Source organism: Aythya ferina (assembly GCF_964211825.1).
Source record: "Aythya ferina genome assembly, contig: HAP1_SCAFFOLD_29, whole genome shotgun sequence".
Lineage (NCBI taxonomy): Eukaryota > Metazoa > Chordata > Aves > Anseriformes > Anatidae > Aythya > Aythya ferina.
In genome coordinates, this window is record NW_028181463.1 from 1,064,309 (window position 1) to 1,087,492 (window position 23,184).

The following is a 23,184-nucleotide window of genomic DNA, read 5'->3' on the forward strand; positions in this document are numbered from 1 at the left end:
TTGCCTCAGTCTTCCCTGCCAGTCAGGCTTCCCAAGTCTTTCATTTCCCTGAACCCATGGATGGAGGCTGGAGGTGCAAATTCCCACCCACTCTAAGTGAAGAGCAGGTTTGAGACCACCTGATGGAACTCAACAAGCACAAGTCTATGGCACCTGATGACTTGCATCCCGTCGTCATGAGAGAACTGGCTGATGCAGTTGGCAAGCCTCTCTCCATCATATTGGAAGAGTCCTGTCAGTTGTGTGAAGTCCCTGGTGGCTTGAAAAAGGGAAATATCACTCCCATTTTTAAAAAGGGTAGAAAGGATAACCCAGGGAACTACTGAATGGTGAGCCTCAAGGCACAAAGAGATGATGTCAAGGCACAAAGAGGTGATCTCAGGCAGCCAGCATGGCTTCACCAAAGGACAAATCTTGCCTGACCAATCTGGTGGCTTTCTACAATGGAGTGACCACATCAGACAACAAGGGAAGACCGACCAATGTCATCTACTTGGACTTCTGTAAGACCATTGCCATGGTCCCACATGACATCCTGATCTCCAAATCAGAGAGATATGCATTTGAAAGGTGAACCATTCAGTGGGTAAGGAGTTGGCCTGAAGGTCACACCCAGAGAGTGGTGCTCAATGGCTCTATGTCCAAGTGGAGGCTGGTGATGAGTCTTGTACCTCAGGGATCTATCCTCAGACCTGTACGGTTTAATATGTTTATTAGTGACATAGACAGTGGGGTCGAGTGCACCCTCAGCAAGTGTGCAGATGACACCAAGCTGAGAGATGTAGTTGGTGCAACAGAGGAAGGGATTCCTGTGCAAAGGGCCCTGAGCAACCTGATCTCATGGGGGGCATCCCTGTTTATGGCCAGGGGGTTAGCAATAGGTGATCTTTAAAGTCCCTTCCAACAGGAGCCATTCTCTGAATCTATGCTCTCACAAACTATACCTCAAGCATGACTCCCATCCCATCAGCCTTCCTGTGGTCTATCACCTGACCAGAACAGAAGATGCCTCACCATCATCTTCAATGCCATGTGCATGCTTCTGGCCTTTACAGTCCCTAACTGTGCCACATTCCTCATGCAGGTCCATCAGAGCCAGAGACAGAAGTGACCTCCCAGCCTCACAACCATGTGCCTCCTGCAGGCCCAGTACATCCTGAGGCACACCTGACCTCATCCCAGCATTCCCAGCCAGCTCCTCCTTGTGGCCTCTGATCTGATCAGATACCTATCACCTCACATGCCTCTTCCAATGCTGAGTGACTGCTGCAGGACTTCACAGTTCCTGCTCTACCCCAAGGGGACAAGCAGCTGAAGTTAGGTGTAGAAGTGGGGTTGAAGCTGAGATGTGTTGTGTGCATGGTGGAGGGCTTTGGGAGTTATGTGTTCAGATTAACATTTAGGCATTAGAGGTCACCTTCTAGGGTTAAGGGAATGGTAGGCCTTTAAGGGAGGGATCAGTGTTCTGCTCAAGATGCCTGCTCAAGGGGTAGGGGAAGAGCAAGCTTTGTGGGTTAGAGTTCAGTTCTTGGTGGAGGGCTAGGCTTAAGGCTGGTGTTTTACTCCTTGGTTAGGCTTAATCATCCTTCTGCTTGCTCTTCTAGTAGAAGATGAATTTGACATCTGCATTTTCAAAGTACAGAGGAACGTCTTTGATCAACCTGCCCTTTCCAAGGTCTTTGAGATAGGTCTTATGACAATGTCAGCAGCTCCACCAGCACCTCTCTAACCCTTCTCACACTACCTCTAAGAAACCTGAGGACTGACCAGGAGAATTCTGAAGGTTTTATGTCTTCATGGGCTTAACACGGTCAATGGTAGCAGTGTCATAGATAATCATAGAAACATGGGATCATAGAATCATAGAATGGTTTGGGTTGTGTTATAAATTAGACCACACAATTTACAGGTCTATTGTAATTATTTTATTAATCAAGTAAGCAGACACAAGCAAAACAGCGCTGGGCGGCTGGGGAGTCTCCGCTCCGCAACAGCACGCAACTTCCCCTTTCCAGTGTCGCTGTTTTATAGCATTGAAGTTCCGGCTTATCGAGACCTATTGAACTGGCTGAGGCTGCGCAGTTTATTGTTGAGAGGGGGGGTCGTTGTTCCTCTGCTGGTGTTCACACGTTGTGCTCGTATTCAGGTGGGGGTAATGAAGCGGCAGACAGGATGTCTGGTTTCACTCAAGGATGTGTATCCAATACTCCCTCCTGTTATCTGCTTGCTTTAATCCTCCCCTTTACCAAGGCCGTTAATTTGTACAACCTTATCTCTTCAGCAGTTTCTCCAAATTCCTCAAAGACAATGAACAAACCCCCCACTAATTTATCACAATCCCTCCTTTTTCTTTTTCTAACATATTTTGTTCATTGAATTTTTGCAATATTTGCTTGCTGAGCATTAAAGTTTCTGTGTCTTCCTTCTCCTGCTCAAGAGATTCATACTTAGCACGCACAAGCATAAGATGAGCAGCTTCTAATCGACTTTTCACAATTGCGATTACTTGATTGAATATACATGGTCCAAAAGTCAGTGTTAATATAAGTAACAACAAGGGGGCCCTGCTATGGTTGATAGCAGGGTAGTAAGCCAAGGTGAGTAATTAAACCAGGATTCATACCAATTCTGATGAGCCTCATTTTCCCTTTTACATTTTTCTAATCCTTCCCGCAATTTAGTCATTGTATCTCTTACCACCCCAGTATGATCTTTACCAGATGGTATTCAGCCACTGTGTGATGGGTATACATATACTCTTCAGTGTGGTATAGAATCCTTGGTATAATGACCACCTGTACACAAAAATCATGAGATGTGTTAAACAATTTTAAAGATAGGCAAGGAGTGACTCCCAACAATGAACATACCCACCTAGTGTTATTTGCAGGAATTAACCATTTATGTGTTTGGTCCATTCTTATTTTTATTTATTTATTTATTTATTTTCAGTGGCATGGCACAGATCATTTTTATCTCTTGGAACTGTGCCGATACATCTACCTTTTCCCGTAACTTGGGTCAAAGTTATCCCGATTTCCTGACTCCAATTGCACTTGGAAGAATTTGAATATGGGGGCTTAACACTTACACATAGCCAGTACCCTTCAGTTATCTCCTTGGGTACAACCCCTTTCTTTTTTTTTTCACAATGCTTGGAAGCAGTGTGGGAAAGGATAACTCTGTCAACTTATTAGAAAACACTGTAGTAGGTTGGGCAGTCCCAGGTATATTTACAGTCTGGACAACCAAACCTTCCCCTAGTAACTCTTTATTAGGCCCGACTACCTTGGAAGTCTCGGGTTTTCCCTTCTTTATTAGGATGAGTCCTCCCCTATCTGTTCCGTGTTCGTAAAATCTGACATTTTTCCTAGTATCCAGCTAGTATCGTCCGAGTTTGTTATATTTATATATAGAACCTTGCAAATTTCTTTATTTCCGTGGAAGGTTCCTGTATACCCTATACCATGCCCTCACCACCTGTAACGGGGATCCAATTGTTGGTTACAACTTTGCAGCCCATATCCCACTTGTAAGAATTTATCCCGACCAGCCCCAAGTGTCCAGTCTGTAGCAATGGTTTCACACCCCTGGTATGCACAGTAATACACGTTCAGGCATTTACAGTACCCCTTTCCCGGGTTAGAACTTGGGCAGAAATAAAATCCCATATATTCCCAGCATCGGGGCCTCGAGATCAGCTGACATAGTGTAGAAGTAAAGCTTGGCCCCCCCCCGATGTTATCTGGGTTGCAATAACCTGTTGATCTTCGAATCAACTTAAAGTCCATTTAAAAGGTTGGTGGGAGTGGTGTTGAGTCGCTATGCAGGATGAAATCAGTGCGAGAACCCCCAAATACCGATAGGAATGGCTGAGGCCCATTTCTTTCCCCACTTATTCACTCCTCTGCCTCACTCGTCAGTTGGGTTGCAGCCAACTACGAGGTTTTAGTTCTTCTCGGCAGCAGTAGTGTTCTTCAGGGGAGAGCCTCTACCTTAACCCACGGTACCTATCGAGTTTGTCGCAATGTGAGCTCCAGGTCTTTGTTTCCTGGAGCGATCTCCCACTTCTCGTCACAGATGGGTCCTTTAACACGGCTGGCATGTGTCCATCCTTTCTCCGCAGTCCAAAGGGCTGTTTCTGTAGTAAGCAAAACAACATAGGGGCCTTCCCCATCGTGGTGTTAAAAAGAGTCTCTTTCAAAGTCTTCATTAGAATTGAGGGTGATCAAGTGGCAATTCCAAGTCATAGGGCATACCATATAGCATTTCAAAAGGAGAAATTCCTACATCAGTTCTGGGCTGCATCCATATGTTTAACAGTGCAAGGGGTAAGCATTTTACCCAAGAAGCCTTAATTTCCAGCATAAGTTTTGTTAGTTGTTTCTTAATTTCACCATTCATTCGCTCTACCTTTCCAGAAGAGGAGGGGTGCCAGGGGCTGTGAAAATCCCACTCAATCTCTAAGGCCTGCTTTAATCCTTGCAGTAAAACTTTACACTCATTCAGTCACATGGTCAATTAGGACAAACAAGTAACTCAGTAAAGTCTACCTGTATACTTTGGAAAGGTCAAAGCCCTGGCTCCTGTCCCCCTCTAGATAGGTTACAGAAGACCTTTTTTATTTACCTTTTGACATATAGTACATCCTCTGCATGTGTGCTTCCCTAAAGTATATATTTCTACACAGACATGCTTTCTTAGAACAACATCACACATTGCTTGCACCTCCCAATGACTCTTCTGATGTAAAACAGTTAATATTTGCCTCATTATCACTTTATTCAGCATTTCTCTCCCATTGGGGAGTATCGATTTTCCTTAAAATGATCCACATATTTGTAACATTAATACCTCCTTGGGAGGTTGTAATTGCTCCAAAACCTTTTTTAGAATTTACCCAAATAGATAGGTGGCCCTGTAAACCCCTGAGGTAAAATTGTCCACCTATATTGTTGCTTCCACCCCCATTTCAGAGTCTTTCCAGTCAGAGGTGAATATACGTTTGCTCTCAGGGCCTGAGAGCACTCCATTAATAACACTGTTATTCCAGTCTAACAATTTACTAGTTGAATGCCCAATTTAATCATCAAATCCCTTCCCAACAAGTTAGTTTCCGCCTTGGATACATACAATAATTGCCCAGTGATCATTTTATCCCCTGGTCTCAGCTTGGTACCCCCCAAAAGTGGCACTGTTATCCCAGTCCCTTCTACCCCCATCACATTTAGGGTTTCATTAGTTAATTTAATCCCTGAAGCTTTACAAGTCAGTAATGACTTAGCTGCCCCAGTGTATTGGGTTTGCTGGCAAGGTTCGGGGGGGGGGGGGGGGGGGGGAAACTGCAGTGGCAGCCCCCGTGAGAAAAACCCAGAAACTTCCCCGTGGTAGGTAAGGGACAATTTCATCTGGCCCCAAAGGGGCCCACTGCTGCCCAGAGCCAAGCCATGAGCAACACAGTCCGTGCCTCTGTGAGAGCACATCCACGAAAACAAACAGACAAACAAACGAACAAAACCCTGCTGCTCAACAGCAGTTGGGAGAGCGAGAAACCCCCCCGCAGACACCAAAGTCAGTGCAGAAGGAGGGGGAGGAGGCGCTCCAGGCGCTGGAGCTGAAGCCCCCCTGCGGCTGCTGGAGAGGCCCCTGGTGGAGCAGGCTGTCCCCCCTCCCCGATGCTTGGGAAACTGAACAAACACCACAACAAATATGCAAATATACCAAAACTTCTAGACTGTTACTTAGATAATGCCTACATCACCTTTCCCTGCTCATTCAATTTCAAACAGCTCTGTTAAATACTACATGCCACACCTTTAACACCTTCAGCAACCCTTTTAACACTTCCTTTATCTTTCTCAAGCCCGTACTTTTCTAATACCAACACCAAAGGCTCAGTCAGAGTCCAACTTAATTCCATACCTTTTCCCTCCAAGATACTGAAACAACATATCAATCAATATACCATATTTCATCCCATTTTCCTTCTTTCCACAAAAAACAACATTAACTGTAATATGGTGTTATAATTAATAGTTCCATTTAGGGGCCACTCCGCTCCATCCTCTAGTTTATAAAGTGGCCACCATTGATTACAATATTTGATAAGAGTTCTTTTACTTTCTGTACACTCTCACCCCACTATATCCCTCCAATGTGTTAGTATACACCCTAGGGGGCTTTTCCTCGAGGTTTCTTTGCTTTGAACATTTCCTATTGTAATCTACAGTGGTTAATATTCCACTGTTTTCCTAGAAGCTCTTTACTAGTCAATCCCAATCCCTCCAAAATCCACAATATATAGATACACAAATAAAATCAAACCACTGTAAATTAACTGCCTGTTGACAATTACACTGAGGACATTTAAACCTGATGAGCCGATAATATGCCTGGGCAAATTTTGTTCCCTTAGACATACACCTCAATGGCAGTTCTTATATTTACATATTTACATATTAACATATGAATAAAAGAATACTTTAACAAAAATGCCCGGGCTTTTATATATACAATATACAATGTACAGTTATTATTCCAGTTAGAATTATTCCTCAGCAGCTGCAAACACTATGCCAGTTGCCATTAAAGCTTGCTTACCGTCCTCCTGTCCTTTTCTTAAAATCTCGGACATCCCCGGAGTTAATGGGGATGGCCACATATTCCATTCCTGGCTGGGGTCCCCCCATCGCTATTTCTCGTAGAGGATATAATCCCTCCCTTAAAGCAGATTTCTGATTTCTTGCCCTGCTTCTGGTTACCGGCCCCTGTGTTTCATGATCCGATTCCGATTCTCCTGGATTAGCTAATTCGGGGAGTCCATTAAGGACGGGAGCCGTTGGTGCGGGCAGTGGAATATAGGGCGGGGGCGGTGTTGGGACTTCTAAGTCCTTTCTCTTTTTATCCCGCCCTCCTTTTTCTTTTAGAGGATATAGATGCGTCCTCGTATCTGAATTTATCCAGAGGTGCGCATATTCACTTTCTTCCAAACTAAAGGGCTCCTTAGAGTTAACATAAATATTGAGGGCTTGGCATACCCAATCCTCAAAGGAGCCGAACGGGGGCCAGAAAACGCTGTCCCCTTTGATGGGCTTGTTGCCCCACACTTCTATACAATAATAAATCATTTTAACTTTACTCTTTCCCCGCCTAGAAGGGGAATCATCCCAATTCTTAATCATTTGTCCTAACGGACTATCAGAAGGAACAGAGGGTATCCCTACAGCATTGGATCCCTCCCTCATGGGGCCAGAAGGCTTACTTTTCTTCTGTCCCATCTTCCGGAGCACCTTCACACACACACACACAACGCTTCCCCCTTTTCGTGGCCCAGTCCCTCGCGGGAGGTGGGAACCGCACTACCAAGGGGTCCGCACTCGCTTCGTCCGCACTTGGACGTCTCAAATGTCGTGCTCCGGGATACCCAACCCCAACCGAACGGAACACCGGCCTATACTTACCCACCCCGTGGGTCTTCGTTCGGGCTTCGTGCACAAAGGTTGCCTGGGGTTTACCGGTTTTATTTGCTTGTGTCTAATTTTGGGTTCGTCGGTGAAGGGTTTGATTGAAAGTAGTCCTAGCGAAGGCCGCTGAAATCAGCGGGGCGCCCCCTCCGAAGGTCTTTCAATCAGATTGCCTTCATCCGAGTCACGGCACCAAATTGTTATAAATTAGACCACACAATTTACAGGTCTATTGTAATTATTTTATTAATCAAGTAAGCAGACACAAGCAAAACAGCGCTGGGCGGCTGGGGAGTCTCCGCTCCGCAACAGCACGCAACTTCCCCTTTCCAGTGTCGCTGTTTTACAGCATTGAAGTTCCGGCTTATCGAGACCTATTGAACTGGCTGAGGCTGCGCAGTTTATTGTTGAGAGGGGGGGTCGTTGTTCCTCTGCTGGTGTTCACACGTTGTGCTCGTATTCAGGTGGGGGTAATGAAGCGGCAGACAGGATGTCTGGTTTCACTCAAGGATGTGTATCCAATACTCCCTCCTGTTATCTGCTTGCTTTAATCCTCCCCTTTACCAAGGCCGTTAATTTGTACAACCTTATCTCTTCAGCAGTTTCTCCAAATTCCTCAAAGACAATGAACAAACCCCCCACTAATTTATCACAGGTTGGGTTCATTCCAGCTTGTCCTTGAACACTTCCAGTTATGGGACATTCGCAGGTTTTCCAGGCAACCTATTCCAGTGCCTCATTATCTTCAGAGGAAAGAATTTCTTCCATATATCTAATTTAAACCTACCCTCTTTTAGTTTAACATCATTTCTCCTTGTCCCATCACTACACCCCCAAAGACTGTCTCCCCAGCTTTCCTGTAGGTCCTCTCTAAGTACTGAAAGGTTGCCCTAAGGTCTCTCCCGTGCCTTGTCTTCTCCAGGTTGAACAGTACCAGCTTGTCCAGAATGCCTTCATAGCAGACGTGCTCCAGCCCCTTGATCTAGACTTGTTCTAATAATTCCATGTACTCGAACTGCCGCGTTAAACCACAGCAGTCTTTTTGGCACCCAGTGTGGGGCACAAAGGGTTGAGATAAGGACAGATCTTACCACAGAGTGCTAAAGTTAAATTGTTATAAGCATTAGACCAGTTTAATAGTTGCTGATCACAAGGTCGACATTTTGGATCTCAGGTCTGTTGGGCTTGTTTTCAGAAATGTGTTGTATAGCACATTACTTGCTGCATGTGTTCCCATTGTGCTCTTTATCATTTCTGGGTCTGGTATAAAGTTATTTTGCTATGTTGTGTAGCACTGGCTTATGAGTCAGGAAAATTACTGGTCATGTGACAAATCTGTTCTTTGTACTGAGCATTGCCATCACCTCCATACCTCAGGAACCATCACTCAGAAACTCTTAAGAACTACACCCTTCCCCTTTTTGCTTTAGGGAGCCAATCCATGAGGAGAAACGGAAGAGACACTTCTCCACTTATGCACTCTCTCTTTCTCCTTCACCTCCCCCTTCTCCTCCAGGCTAATTACACTAGCTCTACAAAGCTTTGGATACCCATGGGATGGTCCTACTGTGATGTCTCCTGAATGTGTTTCAATTTTTGGTTAAGGATAAACATCTCGTTAAGAATGCCCTTCAGAGTCCTGCCCCAAGGCAGGAGAGTTAGGAGTGGTAGGGAGCATGGGAGGATCTGGGCAGGCACCTAGAGCAGTGGGCACCTCCAGTGCTTTGGAACTTCCCCCCTGAGCACGTGCAGAATCCTTAAAAACTGCAGAAGTGCTGAAAATGAGGGGTTATCACCTTGGCAATTCCAAAGGGAATTCCAAAGGGAGCCTCAGTCAGTGCCACTCCAAGCCCAGTGACAGGCCCTGAAGCCACTACAACACCTCTGACATGTCCTGCCGCCACTCCAGCACCTATGACGGGCTCCAGGTCTAGTCTGGGGCCTAGACCAGACCCCCCCCAGGTCTGCTCTTGCTAGGCCAGAGCACCAACCTTTGCCAGGATCTCTTGCCTCTACATGCAGGAGAAAACAGTGGGTGTGAAAATCAGGCTCCTGAGAATGGAAAAGAACTCAGGTCAGGCTGCTCTGTGGCTGGGCCAGGCCTCTTGTGCTGGCCTGGGGAGCGGGGCTGGCCCTGCGGGGCACAGGCACCCTGTGCTGGGGATCTGCCAGGCAAGAGAGCAGGGCTCCTGCAGCTTCACGGTCCTCCATCTCCTGGCACCACGGACACCTCCTTGATCAACACATCCAGAAGATAAACACCTATTGGCCAGCTGCTTTCTCTTCTTCATGATGAATTGGAGGCAGAATTGCAAAAATAAGTAAAACTCACAAATTGTGAGCCACAGAATGCCCTGATCCTCTGCAAACACTGCTCAAAAACAGCGACCAGAGCTGTGGGTTACCAGCACTGCTCTGGTCACATATCCAAAATACAGCACCTCAGGGGCTGCTCTGCAGAGACTAACTCCATCCCAGCCAGAGCCAGTACAGGGCCCCTGATGGACAAGAAGACTCCCTCTAAGCTCTGTAAGGAGCCAGGAAGATGGTAATAAGCACCAGGACAATTGAGGAAGCCCAAAAGCCCTTCTGAAGTGTCACTGAGAGCCACCTGAGAGGCACTGCTGTGCAGTGGGGAGGGCCAGGAGAAAGAACTGTGAGAAACAAGGACACCCAGGGCTTTAGCAGATCCTTAAAGTCCTGCCTGAGTCCCCAGATGGAAAGCAGGGTATGTCTGTGGGTGGAGAAGTAGCCAAATATTGTGACTGGGAAAGGGCTGAAGGTCCCTGTGTGAAGCTGGGATGATGGAGAAATGTGCACATTGCACGTGTGCATCAGCCTGGGAGCAGGGACCTGTCCTTGGTGCAGGATGGCTGGGCTGTGCTCAGCCATGCCCCAGGAGATGACCTTGCTCTCTTCCTCTCCACACGGGGCACGCCCTCAGGAAACATCCCTGAGCCTGGAGATGCACCAACCTGCTGCAGTGAGGTGCCACTACTGCAGGGGAAGAAGGGAGGGTTGGAGAGACACATGGGACCTGCAGGCAAGAGTGGTGTGGACTGGGGAACTGAGTTCCTGGGTAAATTTACTCTGGAGCCGTAGGAGCCATTCTGGAAAGAAAACTTGTAGGGAGGAACCGCACTTTTGTGATGGTGCCGAGCTGCTGGGCACATTGTGCAGGGTGCTCTGATGGACTTTTGTGTCCTTTTCCATTGTGTATTAAATGCCACTTTTTTCAGGAATAGAGTAGCCAACAGAGGTGTGATGGATACTCTGAGATCATGAAAGCCACCAGAAAGATGCCTCTAAGAATATAACTGATATAGGGAGGTCAGGAGAAGCCCTGGTCAGGAGAAATTTGAGTTTTGGAGGAGGGAATAGGGGATTATCCAGTAGAAATTAAGTATTTTGTAAAAGGTAAGAGGGCTCATGCTATGTGGAAGCTGCTGTAACCGTGTCATAAAACAGTTATATGAGGCTATTCCCCAGCTTCAAAAAGTAAACTTAATTCCTAAATTTAAATGCCACTCCACACCCAGACAGGAATTGACTACTCCTACGCCTGATCTCAAAGTATGCATTGAAGCCAAAACTCAGCACATAGCCTCTTTCCCTTACACTTACTCTCTTGCTTACATTGATCCCTGTCCTTAACGCTAGATTTAAATGCTCAATTTAAGCCTACAATTATTGGAAAAACTAAACAAACCCTAAATCATGAAGCTTTTCCATACTTTAACCACAGACCTGATACGCAAAGCAGAACACCAAATAATCCCAATAAATCTTTCTTTAAACTCAAACCCAGAAAGGTAAGCCCTAGTCCCTGATCCCATGCGTGCACCTAACAGCTGATTCCCTTGTTCCTGTGCATTAACTTCCTCATCTTCAGCCCCTTTCCTAACCCTTACCTTTAGGTACCATACTGGGTCTGGCCCTTGGTGCAGGCCAAGAACTGTGAGGGTGCAATGCAGTCACATGGCATGCAAAGATGGATGTGAGGGGTCATGGGTCTGAGCAGCTTGTGGACCACAAGGAGGAGATGGGTGGGAATGCTCTGATGGGCTCAGCTCTGCCTCAGGATCTCCTGCCCCAGAAGGAACAATGTGAATGTGGCAGTGACTGCGAGGTCACTTCTGTTTTTGCACTTGATAGGGCAGCAGCAGGAATGTGTCACAGAAAGGGACTGTGAGGTCACTTCTGCCTGAAGAAGGTCGAAGGTCACCGTTGACTTTTGAGAAGTCAAGGCACCTGCTTGGCGTGCTGACTGGGGGATCCCCTCTGCCTAGAGACTCAGGAAGACCCAGACAGAAAGAAGGCCCCAACATGGGTTGTCCTGTCCCTTCTGCTTGAGTCCATGACTGCACAGCAGCAGGCACAAGGCTTGGCTGTGTCTAGCCAAGAAGCTGCAAGGCCAGCAGCAGGCCCCTGGCTTGGAAGAGGCTGCTGAGGTGACTTGTGTGTGGTTGGCTGAGAGGCCGCAAGGAGCCTGCTGGGTTGGGATGCAACAGCAGCAGCTCAGAGGTGTCATACCACTGTTCTTCTCATGGCATCACCCTGCCCACCATATCCAACAGACCCCAGGAAAAGCCTTGAGCCAGACGTGGTGGTGCAGGATCTCCTGTTCCAGAGGCTGGGGCCAGACCTTGGCTCTTCTGTATCACCAAAACAAACAAAGACTTTTCTCAACACAGTGCCTTTTCCTGTCTGCTGTCATGGCCTGCAGTTATATGCCCTAACATGTTCCTAGGGAGGCTTTGTTAGTAACAGCCCTCAGTGGGGCCCATTAATACTCCAAGTCACTTCAACTTTTCCTTCTGACTTTACTTTCTCTAGCAGTTGCATCATTCTCCTCTCAGTACCTGAACTTCATCGACCGAGCACCAAAATACACCATGGAACACATTAAAATGCAGAAACTCCTAACATCTCTTCGATAGTATTCTTCAAGCCTTCATGCCTTGTGCAGCTAATTGCAGAGCTTTTATGGCGTTGTTAAGGGAAAAGATTTCACAAAGCACATAACAAAAATATTTTCTTATTTCAAAGGCTGAATTTTGTTGCATTTCAGTTTTGAGCATCATTCTCCTATTGCTATTCATGCAGGGTGATTTCTTTGGAGGACTCCATCGGGAGGAAAAGCAGAGCCTCCTGGTCTGACACCTCCACTGCCAGCACTGGCCTTTGTCCCTGTAAGTGCAGCCCAGCCCAGCACATGAAACCCTTTCTAAGACAATTCAGGGGTTCCTTGGGAAAGAATTAAAGTATACAATAAAATAAAATAAAATAAAATAAAATAAAATAAAATAAAATAAAATAAAATAAAATGAAACCTAAAATAAAATAAAATAAATTTGAAATGACCATTGGATCCTGACAAATTCAGACTGAATCTCAGTACACATGTGGACATCCATAGTGTCTATTGGGTCTTCTGTGGAAAACTCAGGAAGAAAATTAAAGGAAATATATCTTCATTGGCTGTAGCTGTACCCATGAGATTGGCCTCACTGGGGAAATTGTCCCCTTCCAGACAAAGAAACCTAAATTGAGTAAACTGAAAAGACCTGCCCAGTCAATAGAGTAGGGCAAAGTCCTACTTCCTGTGCTATAGATGCAGAAGGCAAAAAGAATTGCATTGTGCCTGACACTACTCTGGGACGTGTCACCCAGGTCAGGCAACTTTACCTTAGTGCTGACAAGTCCATCACTAAACCACGCTCCCAAGCTCTACACCTACACCTTGGCTCTCCAGTCGATGACCCAGCTCATGGATGGCAATCAGGGACTCTCGGTTAACATGACGCTACCTCAGGTGCGCCACCATGGTAGCCATTGGCACCTGCTGTTCTTCAGCCCTCAGCAAACCCCCAACAGAAGGGTTCTGTGGAAGGCCAAGCAAGGTAGACTCCAGTACAGTTATCTCTTGGGATGCCCCTGTCACTCCATAAATACAGGTGGGTTCTACCTCTTTCTAGCTTGATGGCATTAGGCTATTCTGTGGTCCAGAGGAGCCTGACACATTTGTGGGTCTGTTGTGGCAGGCCATTAAATATACATGGTCCAGTAAACCAAATTGTCCCTTTCCTCCCCGCCTTCCCCTGGCTGGAAAAAAGACCCTTCTAGTCCTGCTCATAGTATTTATTACATTGTCTGGTAGACAGCCCAATGGAAACACGTCCCACCACGGCAGGGGAGAGGGTGCTGAAAGCCAAGGGATGCATTTTGGTGCAGGATTTGGGGCCTAGCAGAGACAAGGAATCAAGGCAGTGGGGTGGGGGAGGCCAGCAGAAGCAGCCCAAGGGGTGGTGCTTCTGGTGAGGACACGTTTGTGGCAGCAGCCTGAGTGGGCAGCAGCTGTGCGCAGGCGAAGGGAGGCTAGGAAGAACATGCCAAGAGTGTTCCTGCCAACAGAGCCAAGGCCGGGTCCGAGCCCAAGGGCAGAGGCTGGCCCAGGGCAGGGGGCTGCAAGGGCCATGCTGAGCTCCCTGCCCCTGCAGCAGCCGCCCTGGCCCTCGGCCTCCTCTCCCCTGCCCCTGCAGCTCTGGGCTCCCTTGGCGCAGCCCTGGCTCTGCAGCACCAAGCCCTGCTGGGAGCCCTCCCCTGCATGCTGCCACCGCTCCCTGACGCTGCTGTTGCCCTCTGCCGGGCACTGACCAGCCCAGCTCAGCCCCTGCCCACCTCTCCCTACCTCCCTGCCCTTGCCTGCTCACCCTTTTGGCCCTTTCAACTGAAGGCCTCTGAGACCTTTGTGCTGTTACCCAGCTTTGTGCCCTGGCATTGCAGAGCTCCCTTTAGCAAATCCATCCTTTGGCTTAGCTTTACTGTGAAGATCCACTCACTGCCCACCCAACACAAGGCACTCAATATCCCAGGAGAAGCCTTAGGATATCCTGGTGGCTCCAAATACCTCCTTGATGCCACTGGTCCTCTCACGTTTCAATCCCAAGAAGCTGCTTCTTGAAGGGTCAGGTTCTCCAGGGGCACTGGGCATCCACCAGTGACAACTCAGTCCAGCCCTCACTCCCTCACCCAAAACCTGGTGCCCCCATGTCCCTGTGTCCAGGTGAAACCCAAGTACAAGACCGATGCCTTAAGCCTGGCATTCCCTAATTGTCTTCTGCACTCCAGATTGGGAAGAAGAGCACTAAGCATGAGCAACTTAATTTTATGAACAAGATACCAGAACAGAGGCCAGGTGTCATTTAGGGATAAACACATTCAGAGAAAGCCTCTGGGTTCACAGAGGACTGGTCATCTGGAAAAGAGGAATGAAAGCAAATATCTAACTGGAAAAAGAATTTTAAAGAATGCTATACCTAAAGCTCACAAACTGCCTGAGATTAACGTGAGTAAAACCAGAAAAGTGAGATAGCCAATTTATTGCTACGTAAATAGAATCATTTTTTTCAGTGTGGCTTTCAGCTCCTGGTTCCTCATGCTGTAGATGAGAGGGTTCAGTGCTGGAGGCAGCACCGAGTACAGAACTGCCATCACCATGTCCAAGGATGGAGAGGAGATGGAGGGCGGCTTCAGGTAGGCAAACATGACAGTGCTGACAAAGAGGGAGACCACGGCCAGGTGAGGGAGGCACATGGAAAAGGCTTTGTGTCGTCCCTGCTCAGAGGGCATCCTCAGCACTGCCCTGAAGATCTGCACATAGGACACCACAATGAAAACAAAACAACCAAATGCTAAAGAAAAACTAAACACAAGTGCCCCGAATTGCCTGAGGTAGGCATCTGAGCAGGAGAGCTTGAGGATCTGGGGAATCTCACAGAAGAACTGGTCCACAGCATTGCCTTGGCAGAGGTGGAGAGAAAATGTGTTGGCCGTGTGCAGGGCTGAATAGAGAAAGCCACTGCCCCAGGCAGCTGCTGCCATCTGGGCACAAGCTCTGCTGCCCACGAGGCTCCCGTAGTGCAGGGGTTTGCAGATGGCAACGTAGCGGTCGTAGGCCATGATAGTTAGAATTGAATACTCTGAAGCAAAGAAGAAGACAAAAAAGAGAACTTGAGCAGCACATCCTTGATAGGAGATGGCCCTGGTGTCCCAGAGAGAATTGGCCATGGCTTTGGGCAGAGTGGTGGAGATGCAGCCCAGGTCGAGGAGGGCGAGGTTGAGGAGGAAGAAGTACATGGGGGTGTGGAGGTGGTGGTCACAGGCTAGGGCGCTGAGGATGAGGCCGTTGCCCAGGAGGGCAGCCAGGTAGATGCCCAGGAAGAGCGCAAAGTGCAGGAGCTGCAGCTCGCGCGTGTCTGCGAATGCCAGCAGGAGGAACTCCGTGATGGAGCTGACGTTGGACATCTCTAATTTCTGGTCATGAGGTCCTGTACAAGGAAGAGAAAGGCAGTGATTGTGTACCACAGACATAACTGAGGAAAACCCTTTCCATACTCTCATTTAAAATCACCAAAGGGTTTTCCATTTCCAGGCAGATATTTTGAAGCTCTCTTTCATTGATTCTGCCTGAGAGTGCCTCTGGGAGCAGGGGACTCCTCTGTGGCAATGGAAGAATCAGTTCTGTAATACTGCCAGAGGGAGTAACATGGTAGCAACATGGTAGGAACATCGTAGGAACATGGGGTAGTCTCAGATTAAGGTTACTGCTGATATCAAAGAGATTTCCCCAGTTTTGCTCCTTGTTCACCCAACTGCAGAGATGAGGTGTGGAGATTTAGATATGTAATTATTTGTTTTGTGTTTTTGGTTCTAGCTGCCACACCACACCGGAGAACAGTTTCTAAGGCATAAATCCTGGGCATTCTGCTGCACTCCAAGTAAATCCTTGTGGATCCTCAGGGGCAAAGACACTGTGCCTTCAGTGCAGAGTGTGCCTCAGAGACGACAGCCAGTCTCTCCATCAGTGTTGGTCTCAGCTGGCCCATGAGAGCTGCAGGAAAGTTGTACTCAGTTGTTCATCTGAAAAGAACCTGAACACTGCTGAAAGCAGAGGAATGCATGCTCAAAGTGCCCATCTCCACAGCCCTCACCTTGTCCCCGTACTCGCCTTTCCCCAAACACCCCGAGGGCACACCACTGCCTCTGAAATCCCCATCCCCAGCCAGCCTGGGAACAAGACCAGCAGCAGCACGGCCAGCTGGAGAAGCCAGGAGGAATGCCAGCGTGCTGCTGCCAGGGGAGGCAAGGTCAGGGAGGGACAGACGGACACTCAGCAGACCCTCCTGTGCTGCAGCTCTGCCTGCAGACGAGGCAGCTCCTTCTCATTGCAAATGATCTGTGCTCACCTCAAACCAGCAGAGACCTCCCAAAGACAGGGCACTGGTCACTGGAGGATTTGCAGCTCCAAAAGATGAGCTAGGATAAAACCTGAGAGGACCACAATGATGATGTTGGTGTAGTTTCTGGGCTGAGGTGTGGGAAGGGACTTTATGAAGTTCATTGATTAAATATTGATCTCTCATTGCAATGCTCTAGGAGTCTCAGTCTTCAGTACAAACCTGACCACGTATTACCATGAAACCGGCCTCCGCTCTACCACAGGTATCTGCAAGCACAGGCTACAGAAAAAGTCTTGACTTTCAGATAGCCCCTGCCTTGGTCTTCCTTTTGAAAAATCCAATTTTAAATGCCATTCTCTAAAGCATTTTCTACTCGTTTCTGGAGAAACAGAGAAACTCACCCTGACAGATGCTATCCGCCATCAGATGTGTCAGCTGTACAAGACCCCTCTGGCAACCCCACCTGCATTGCCCTGCTGCCAGAGCCTCACGGTGTCAAGTGCCTGCAGATGTTTCCTGCCACACGCTGCCCTCTGTTGTTGCACTCCTCAGTGCCTCCAAGCCCTCTCTCCTTCTCTCCTCTCCCCATGCCAGCTGCGGTCAGAGCCTCCAGCCCTGTTGCGCTGTGCAGTGGAGCTGCTCCTGGGCACAGCTGTCTCTCTGCAGCACTGTCCTCTTGCCAGGAGCTCTGCTTGGGCCCAAGAGCCCAGCCCAGCTCAGCAGCACAGCACCCGACCATGGCATCACTTGCTCTGTGCCCTTGGGCTCCCTCGAGGTGTCCCCAAGGCCTCAGGGCTGACAGCTCCCCAAGGCAGCAGGGTCTCTGCTGGGGTGTGCTGATTGAGGCAGACCAAAGTCATCACCGAATTCTCTTCTCTGAAGAAAGGGAAGATACATTTTATAAGTGTGTTTTCTGCTGTTAGAGTGTGGTTGTCAAACATGAGAACCAATGATTCCTTAACCCCTATTTTGTTCCTGTTGTATTGCAGGATACCTTGGCCATGACAGGCAGGGATAATTTCACCTCTCTGAAATTTCTTCACTGTTCCGTTTAGGAACTGGGGAAGAAACTGCTTGGAAATTTTTATCCCAACAAGACAGAGGGGACCAGAATGCTCTAAAAGGGTTTCCATGAGGGAAGGGGAATGGTGCAATAAGCCATCATTAGCTGAGTTTCCACTACTGTGAATATGGAAGTTCCTCAACCCTTACAAACATCTCTTCCTCCTCTCTTACATGACCAGCACAGTGACTGGGATGTGGAACACTCTCATCACTGTGCTGGTGCTGGCCACCAAACACCTGCAGATGCCCGTGGCCTTCTTCCTGAGGGAGATTTCTCCTCCTTGCACACCTTGTACAGCTCCAGCACCCTCCGCCAGATGCTGGCTAGCTTCCTGGCTGGGGACAGAACCCCCTTTGCTCACAGAGGTGGCAGCACTCTCAGATGCACCTTCTGCATGACCGCAGTGCTTCCTGCTGGGGGCCATGTCCTACGGTCAGCCCTGGGCTGTATGCCACCCCTGTTCTCTGCAAGGCTCGAGAAGTGGAAGGTCTGACTCCAGAAGGCAGCTGTACCTGAACCAGGGGAATTTCTCTCATGTGCAGTAATTCTTTCTCCTCCCAGCTACTGTTCTGTGGCCCCAGTGTCATAGACACCTCTTCTGTGGTTTTGTTCCATTGCTGGAGCTGTCCTGCAGTGCCACGGTGATTCTCATGGTCTTTGATTTCATAATCTACATTTTGGATCCAATCTTCCTCTTCCCTCCCATACAGTTTTCATGTGTGTGCATCCTGCGTTGGCAGGCCCAAGGTCTTATCCACCTGCTCTTTGGTCCTCATGAGTGTCACTGTTTTCTGTGACACCACCCTCTCTGTCTATGTGAAGCCCATAAAGGCTGTGCTCAGAGGTTTTAACCAAGCCCTTTCCCAAACCTTCATAATCCCCCTGCTCAGTCCTCAGGTTGCTTAGCAGTTGAGTGGGAAGAGTGAGAGACATGATGGTGGAACTGCTCCAGACGTTGTCATAAGATCTATCTGAGATGCTTTGGAAAGGACGGGTTGACCAAAGAGGTTCCTCGGGACTTGAAAAGGCAGATGTCAAACACATCTTGCACTTGAAGGTCAAGCAGAATGATGATTAAGCCTAATCATGAATTAGAATGCCAGCGTTAACCCTAGCCCTCACCCAAGAACTAAACAAAACTCTGACCCACAAGGCTTGCCCTTATCCTACACCTTGAGCAGGCATCTTGAGCAGAACACCAATCCCTCCCTCAAAGCCCTTCCATTGCATTAGCCCTAGAAGTTGACCTCTAATCCCTAAATGTTAAATTGACCACCTAACCCTCCACCACACACACAGCACATCTCATCTTCAAACCCACTCCTATCCCTAACTTCAGCTGTTTGTCCCCTTGGGGCAGGGCAGTGACTGTGATGTCCTTGAGCAAAGAATCACTCTCCATCTTTTTTATAAGCCCCCTTTAAGTACTGAAAGGCTGTGATGAGGTCACCCTGGAACCTTCTTTTCTCCAGGCTGAACAGCCCCAGTGCTCTCAGACTTTCTTCATAGGAGAGGTTCTCCAGCCACTTGATCATCTTCTTTGCCTCCCAGCCTCCATCTATGGGTTCAGGGAAATGAAAAACTTGGGAAGCCTCACTGGCAGGGAAGATTGAGGCAAAGATGTTGTTGAGGCCCTCAGGCTTCTCCATGTCTGTCATTACCGTTTACCCTTCTCATCCATCAGAGGGGGTACACTCTCCTTGGCCTTTCTTTTCTGAGCTATGCATCTCTAGAATCTCTTCCTGTTATTCTTTGCATCCCTTGCTAAGCTCAGGTCTATCCGCACATTGCTTTCCTTATCCCATCTCTACACATCCAAAACTGAAGCATTCATAAGGGCCTGGAAAAAGAACTCGAGATCCATGGAAGCTATTCTGGAAACAAAACTAGTAGGTAGGATGCGCAATTTTGTAGAGAGGCAGAGCTGATGGGCATACTAGGCAGGATGCTCCTTTAGGCCCTTTTCCCTCCTGACTACAATGCCACTTCTCTCTGAAGAACAGAGTAGCCCACAGAGGTGAGACATATACTGCCTATGTCATGGATGTCATCGGAAAGCTGATCCCAATAGGATATGGGGAGGTCAGGAGCAACCTGGACACGAGAGATGTGAGATTTTCAGGTGGCAAGAGGAGCATGGCCAGCAGAAATTAATGATTTCGTAGAGGTAAGAGGCATCATGAAATGCGGATTGTGCAGCAACACTGACTTGTAGAGTCATGTATGGCCCTTACACTATTTTAACCAGTAGTCTTAATCCTTAAATCTAAATGCTCCTCCAAAACTCTGACAGGAATCCATTTCTCTAAAGCTTGAACACAAGGTATTTCTTGAAGCAAAACTCACCCCATACCCCCTTTCTATTACTTTTACTCTCTTACTCACCCTAAACCCTACCCTTAATAATAGTATTAAAATACTCTATTTAACCCTAGGCTTCTAGGCAGACCTAAAAATGACCTAAACTACATAGCCTGACCATACCCTAAACACAGAAGAACACCAAACCTTCCCAATAAACATTTGTTTACTCTCTAACCCAGAAAGATGCGCCTTATTCCCTTGGGAACTAGAAAGCAGTCAGCTATGCCTGAGGATCTCATGGCCCAGCAGAAGGAATGTGACTGTGGCAGTGACTGTGAGGTCACTTCTGTCTCTGCACTTGATAGGGCAGCAGCAGGAATGTGTCACAGAAAGGGACTGGGAGGTCACTTGTGTCTGGAGGTGGCAGGTCAGCCTTTACATAGACCTGGGATCTGGACTTTTGGGCTGACATCTGGCAGTGGCCCTGCTAGGCCAGCAGAAGGCACCTGCTTGGCATGCTGACTGGGGGATCCCCTCTGCCTCCAGAGCCAGGAGGACCCAGGCAGAAAGAAGGCCCCAACATGGGTTGTCCTGTCCCTTCTGCTTGAGTCCATGGCTGGGCAGCAGCAGGCACAAGGCTTGGCTGTGTGTAGCCAAGAAGCTGCAAGGCCAGCAGCAGGCCCCTGGCTTGGAAGAGGCTGCTGAGGTGACTTGTGTCTGGTTGGCTGAGAGGCCGCAAGGAGCCTGCTGGGTTGGGATGCCTACTTCAGGAGGGGTTTCCACCCTGATGGAGCTTTCTTTCGTAGTAGGAAAGAGCAGGAGAAAAAAAAACTGCCACAAAGTGTTCAATGGAAGGATGGCACTGGCCATGAGGAGGAAGAAATGTCCAGGGGAAAAACTGGTCTTGCTGCTAGTAACAGAGGCAAAGAAGGCATTAAGTGCCTCAGACTTTACCTCATCCCTTGTCACTGGGTTTTCCCCCCAGAATCCAATAAAGGATTATGATTCTCCCTAATCCTCCCTCATTTAAACTATTTATATCATTTTTATCTTATCGTATTTTATTTTTTTAATTGTCTTTGACAGTAATAGATGGATTGAGCTCCAGCTGGGCTTTGGCCCTTCTAATTTTGACCTGCACAGCCCCATAACATTCAGGACACAGCTTCAGACAAACTGACAGCATTCATGAGAAGAAAGCACAGCAAATGTGGAACCTGACAGCCTTCCATCCCCTACCTTCTGTGACTGTGCTGTAATTCCATTCAGATGGTTACTCCTGAATTATCCAAATTTCCCTGCAACCCTTGCTGCTGCAAGGTATCTCTGGTCAGAGATAGCACAATTACATGAAGGTTGAACTGTCTGCCTGCTGACATTAACAGGTGATAGAATGGAGCATCACTGTGGGTGAACCTTGAGAATCTGCAGGATTTTGACTTCAGAAAATTTTTGACTTTTACATGGAGAAGAGCCCAGTCCTGTACCAGAGGAAGAGAAACCCCACACATCAGGGCAGACTGGGACCCTGCTGAGTGAGTAATGTCCAGCAGGAGGAGGGCCTGGGAACCATGAGGGATGCCATACGAGCAGTGGTGCCTGCTCACGAGGAACCAGGCCAGCTTCTTACAGAGCTGCCTTATGAGGGGCATGGCCACCAAGAAGATCTGAGTTCCCAGACTCAGCTCAGACTTGGTGTGACACCACACGGACAAGGGTCTGCAGCCAGCAGTGAATGATGTGCAGGTATGGGAGTCCTTTTAAGACCCAGGTTTAGACAGTGTAGAGGGCTGTGGAAAGGCTGAAAGTCCCAACAGGACCCAGGTCTTTGTGTCCAAGGGTATGGCTGTTGTCTCTGCCACTGACGCCCATGAGGAGACAGATTATCGTTAAAACACCAGGGCCTCATTGCCTCCTCGCCCCCACTCATGAACCAGGCAGGGGTTGTACCATTCTCCTGCACTTGGCCATGCACATCCCCATCTCCCACTGCCCCACAAAGAGCCCTGAGCAACCTGTAAAGGAAAGGATCTCCCTTCCGAAGCACTTGGGGTCAAGGCCTGGCCCTTGTGCTTGGTGAAACACATCCAGTTTTCCTACACATCACTGTCACCTTCACATTGCCTTTGTCTCCTTGTCCTCACTGCCTCCAGGGTTCTGCTCTAACGAGCTCCAAGGGAGGCTGTGTCAGTGCTGGCCCTCAGGGGGACACTGCAGGAAACTTGCCTCTGACTTGCACTTCTGGAGAGATGTCTTCAATTGTCTCTGAGTGCCTGAGGTTCGTGGGCTCATCAGCAAAGCCCCCAGAGGGGTGATTGCAGTGCCTTGGGCTGGTGCTGTGCTGCTGAGCTGGGCCGGGCTCGTGGGACAGAGAGAGCTCGTGGCAAGAGGGCCCTGGTGCAGAGAGACAGCTGTGGCCAGGAGCAGCTCCTCTGCACAGCGCAGCAGGAAAGAGACACAGAGGCACAGACAGAGAGAAGAAAAGGAGAGAGGGGCTGAAGGCAGTTGGCAGTGGGAGGATGCTGAGAGCTGCCTGCAGGAGAAACCTGCACAGCCCTTGACAAGGTAAGGGTCGGGCTGCAGGGCCATGCAGCTGCAGGTCCTGGAAGGGTTTCCTCCTGCTAGGTCTTGTTTCTGGGAGGGCAGTGGGCAATGCAGTAGGCTTTGAGAGTCCTGCTGGGTTGCAGTGCGAGGTGAGGAAGTCTGGCAGAAGCCCCTTGGAGTATCATAACCTAGCTACCCCTGGTCAGCCAGGAGTGTGGTGGCCGAGCCTCCTCCAGACACTGCAGGGGATGCAGTTTGAATATTGGGATACCCCAGCTTGTGAATATCCAGCTCAGTCTGAGGGGTGTCCTCCTGGTCTGCACGATGCTCTCCAGCAGGATGCAGCTCTCTCGTGGCATCCTTGTGCCCTTGCAGCATCCAGGTACCCGAAGGAGGAGACACGTCTGTGTTAAGGCCATGCCTGGATGTGCTGCTGGATGGCTGTCTCTGGGAAGCTGGAGTGAGGCTTCTGCAGCCCTGGTTAGGAGGGAAGAGCTGAGATCCTGCTAAGACCCCATGAGACAAGGTGAGGATTCTGTCCAGATGCACTTGGACTCAGGCTTTT

General features: G+C 48.6%; 1 protein-coding gene and 1 long non-coding RNA gene across 2 annotated transcripts in view; both read right to left on the reverse strand.

Annotated features, from left to right (window-relative positions):
• Positions 1-2,667: 2,667 nt before the first annotated feature.
• Positions 2,668-23,184, reverse strand: part of LOC311427923 — a 235,641-nt gene continuing 215,124 nt past the window's right edge. Inside the window, exon 2 of the long non-coding RNA XR_014687600.1 lies at positions 2,668-5,212. This is a non-coding gene — a long non-coding RNA (uncharacterized lncRNA). The remainder of the gene's footprint in view (positions 5,213-23,184) is intronic.
• On the reverse strand, positions 14,850-15,770 carry LOC311427954 (olfactory receptor 14C36-like; the record flags this gene model as incomplete). Its single annotated transcript, XM_084539530.1, has 1 exon — positions 14,850-15,770. One exon carries the CDS (start codon positions 15,768-15,770, stop codon positions 14,850-14,852), a length of 921 nt encoding a protein of 306 aa, XP_084395656.1.